The sequence below is a fragment of the Cucurbita pepo genome, unplaced genomic scaffold (genome assembly GCF_002806865.2).
Source record: "Cucurbita pepo subsp. pepo cultivar mu-cu-16 unplaced genomic scaffold, ASM280686v2 Cp4.1_scaffold001521, whole genome shotgun sequence".
NCBI lineage: Eukaryota > Viridiplantae > Streptophyta > Magnoliopsida > Cucurbitales > Cucurbitaceae > Cucurbita > Cucurbita pepo.
Window position 1 is genome coordinate 2,111 of NW_019647676.1, and position 4,167 is coordinate 6,277.

General features: G+C 40.0%; 1 protein-coding gene across 1 annotated transcript; it reads left to right on the top strand.

Moving 5' to 3' along the window:
- The first annotated feature begins 48 nt into the window (after window positions 1-48).
- Window positions 49-3,733, top strand: LOC111786352 (calcium-dependent protein kinase 11-like). Its single transcript, XM_023666654.1, has 7 exons — window positions 49-838; window positions 1,718-1,861; window positions 1,964-2,116; window positions 2,230-2,345; window positions 2,689-2,856; window positions 2,982-3,206; window positions 3,294-3,733. Exons 1-7 carry the CDS (start codon window positions 283-285, stop codon window positions 3,429-3,431), a joined length of 1,500 nt encoding a protein of 499 aa, XP_023522422.1. The 5' UTR covers window positions 49-282; the 3' UTR covers window positions 3,432-3,733.
- The last annotated feature ends 434 nt before the right edge of the window (window positions 3,734-4,167 follow it).

A 4,167-nucleotide genomic window follows, 5' to 3' on the forward strand; every position in this document is an offset into this window, starting at 1 on the left:
GGGGGAAAAGTGGGATCCTAAATCCCAATTGTTCCACACATAGGGTGAGAGGAGTAGATGGACTTCCCTTCCCCTCCCATCACACCCACTTCAACAACAAATAAAACCAAAATCAAAACCCCAATTCCAATCCCTCTACTTTCATCCAACATTCCATGCTCCTAGCTTCAACTTACGACCAACAATGCCCTCCTACTCTCCCAATTCCCGGATTCAATAACCCATTCCACCACCAACCCTAGCTACCAACTCCTCCGTCCTCGATCATCAGAACCCATTTTGATGGAGAGGCCGATCAAAGCATCGCAATCGTCCTCCACAAGGGTTACCTATTCGGTTTTGCCGCATCAGACCCCCAGGCTCAGAGATCATTACCTTCTCGGCAAGAAACTCGGGCAGGGCCAATTTGGAACCACTTATCTCTGCACTCATCGACCCACAGGGGCCCTTTATGCCTGCAAATCAATCCCTAAACGCAAGCTCCTCTGCAAAGAGGATTACGAGGATGTTTGGAGAGAGATTCAGATCATGCACCATTTGTCTGAACACCCTAATGTTGTTCAGATCAAGGGCACTTATGAGGATTCTGTGTTCGTCCACTTGGTGATGGAGCTTTGTGCCGGTGGGGAGCTTTTTGACAGGATTTTGCACAAGGGTCACTACAGCGAGAGAGAAGCCGCTAAGCTTATTAAGACCATCGTTGGAGTGGTCGAGAGTTGCCACTCTCTTGGGGTTATGCATAGGGATCTCAAGCCTGAGAACTTTTTGTTTGACAACCCTGGTGAAGATGCTAAGCTCAAGGCCACGGACTTTGGGCTCTCTGTTTTTTACCAGCCAGGTCAGTCAGTTTCTTCAGTTTTTAAACTCCTCCATTTTATTCATGTTCCCCTTGTCATCATGTTTGTGTTCTTTTCTCTTTTGGTCTCATGTTTTATTTGTTATATTTGTGAGCTCAACTGTGTTTGATTGATTCTCTTTGCCGCTTTTTACTTCATTTGTGTCATTAAAGAAAAGGAGTCAAGAATATGTGCCACATGCCCATTATTTATATATACTTTCAGCTGTTACTCTCTGCAGAATATACTGATTATGTCCAGCCCTTTAGGTACCTTTATGGAAGCGTAGGCTTGTAGCCAAGATGAGATGAATATCAACTAAAGCAGCCTTCAAGTTTTAGCCTATTTTTTTAGCTTCCTTGTGACTTGTGAGTGGCATGTTTTTTGAAACTTCGGTGTTAAATATGTAGATGTTGCCTGCCCAGGTTATCGATCCTGAACCTTCCATTTATTTGTATATTGATCTGAAATTAGTTTAACCCTGGAAATTCTTCAAATTGACCATCTCCAGTTCGTTTTTCAATAACATTCTTCAAATGGTCTTCCTTAGTGGTCAAGAAGGGCCATGTAAACAATAAAAGACTTAGAGGGAATGGGTTCAAGCAATCGGTCGCCACCTACCTAGTAATTAGTATCCTATGAGTTACCTTGACAACTAAATGTAGTAGCGTTATGCAAGTGTCCTGTGAGATTAATCGATGTGCTCGCAAACTGGTCCGGATACTAATTAATATACAAAATAGAAAAAAAAAGGTATTTTGATATTTTAAGTTTGGATTGTTCTGTTCAAGCTATATGCTTCTCCTTCTTTCTTCAGTTGAAGGTATGTTTTCTTATAAGAATATGTATTCATTTGTCTGTTTATGTATTTTTCTTTGTAGGACAATCTTTCTGTGATGTAGTTGGAAGCCCCTATTATGTTGCTCCAGAAGTGCTCCGTAAGGAGTATGGGCATGAGGTTGATGTGTGGAGTGCTGGTGTTATCCTTTACATCTTATTGAGTGGTGTTCCACCTTTCTGGGCAGGTATATCACTACAAATCTGGACCCAAAATTGGTTTTTTATGGGTTTTTTTAATCTTATATTATCTCTAAGGCTTTTTCCCCTCGATTTTGTATCTCGAACAGAAACTGATTCCGGGATCTTCAGACAGATTTTATATGGAAGGCTAGATTTCAACTCTGATCCATGGCCTAGCATTTCAGATGGTGCTAAAGATTTAATCAGGAAGATGCTCACAAGAGACCCAAAGGAGAGAATCTCAGCCCATGAAGTTCTTTGTGAGTGATTTTAGACACTTCTTAAGGAGAATTGTTCTTTCCGCTCCGTAACAACGTTAAGCTTTATATAATTGCTTCTAACTTACAAGACTGATGTTCTTTTTGGAGTCAAGGTCACCCATGGATTGTTGACGACACTGTTGCACCCGACAAGCCTATAGATTCTGCAGTTTTGTCTCGGCTAAAACAGTTCTCAGCAATGAATAAGCTGAAGAAGATGGCTCTACGTGTAAGATTTATCCCTTGTAGCGTTTTTCCTATATAATCTAATAAAACGAAAATATTCTTTACGAGTTCATTCTATACCAGGAATATTTTAGTTTATCACTGAAGAAGATATCCCTGCTTGCATTCTCTTATTGTTGTTATTATTATTTGTTTCGATGTGCATATGTTCGCATGACATTTTTTTTATCCTTTTCCTTTTTCTTTGGTCGAGAATTTGGATCACTTTTCTCAGTGATAAGACCACGAGTAATGTGCTTGGGAACTAAAGGGCCGAATAGCGGAGGGCATGATTCTTCTCATGGCAATGTGTATTTCTCTCAAATTTTCGACATCGTGGTTGGCAGGTCATAGCAGAAAGACTGTCTGAGGAAGAAATTGGTGGGTTGAAGGAATTGTTTAAAATGATCGACACTGATAACAGTGGTTCAATAACATTTGAAGAGCTTAAAGAGGGGTTGAAAAAAGTGGGCTCTGAACTCATGGAATCTGATATCAAGTCTCTTATGGATGCGGTATATAACTCGTAATATAAAACATCATGTTTGAGGCAATCTGGTTTCGATTTTATGTATTTTGGTCAATTTTCAATTGTAGTGTAGATGACCTGCGTTTATCTTGCTGCCTAATCTATGAACAGGCTGATATAGACAACAGTGGAACCATAGACTATGGGGAATTCCTTGCAGCTACATTGCACCTAAATAAGATAGAGAGAGAGGATAATTTAGTGGCTGCCTTCTCCTATTTTGACAAAGATGGTAGTGGTTATATCACCATTGATGAGCTTCAACATTCCTGCAAAGAGTTCGGCTTGGGCGATGTCCATTTGGATGAGATTATCAAAGAAATTGATCAAGATAATGTAAGTCCTTTTGTTTTGATGAACATGTTCTTGTGTAAACCTGAATGTGGAGTTTGCTGTTGTACTCTACAAACTTGTGGTTTGCAGGATGGACGAATAGATTACGAGGAATTTGCAGCGATGATGAAGAAGGGCGATGGAGGAGGTGTCGGTAGAAGTCGAACGATGAGAAACAACTTGAACTTCAATTTGGCCGATGCGTTCGGAATAAAAGACAAATCTTGAAGCTGGAAGCTGGAAGTTGAAGAGGAATGAAGTTGAAGCTGCGTAGGGTTTGTAAGTTGTATAGTTTGGGTAGGTGTTTAAGTGCAGAAATATGTTATTATCATGCCATAGCTTCAATGAGTAGGAGGAGCCTTTGGATTTGATTTTTGGTTTGAAATATATGGGTTTGTGTACTGTTGAAGTTGTTGAATGCGAGTGCTCTGAATTTTCGTGACATTGCATGTGAATTCAACAATGTTTGTAGAAGGAACTTGTTATTATCAAAGAGAAGAAATTAAACAATGATATCATACTTTACATCATTTCATGCAATGTTTAACATTCTTCTTCTCAAATCACGTCTTAATTTCTTTATTCTTCAACTCTTTTGATATCTCAAGACTTCTAAAATACTTCTAAGTTGCTCTATAATCTTTGCTCTTTCAAACTTGTGTCACGGTCGTATAATCTTGACATGCTCACGATCAGCCTAAAGGGGAATCAAGTCGAACCTTAGGCAAGGTTTGATTTTGCCAACATCGCTTATGCAGAATCTAAGTTTGTTCGACCACATATGCTGCCTGTACGTGCATGTTCAATCGTCTGCGACACAACCAATTTGCCTCTACACTAGGCTAAGTCATTTAGCTCGACCTTGCCTCTACTCGAGGCCAAGGTCTTTCAATGTGACATCGCTTCTCATTTGTCATCTTGGTTCCCAATCGACATGGCCCATACGTCTTGATGTCATTCCAAG

Bases quoted from the DNA above. Each gene is read 5' to 3' on its own strand.
- LOC111786352 (XM_023666654.1), top strand. From the start codon at position 283: ATGGAGAGGCCGATCAAAGCATCGCAATCGTCCTCCACAAGGGTTACC. The intron at 2,117-2,229 runs GTGAGTGATTTT...TTTGGAGTCAAG, and splicing joins CTCAGCCCATGAAGTTCTTT to GTCACCCATGGATTGTTGAC. The intron at 2,346-2,688 runs GTAAGATTTATC...CGTGGTTGGCAG, and splicing joins TGAAGAAGATGGCTCTACGT to GTCATAGCAGAAAGACTGTC.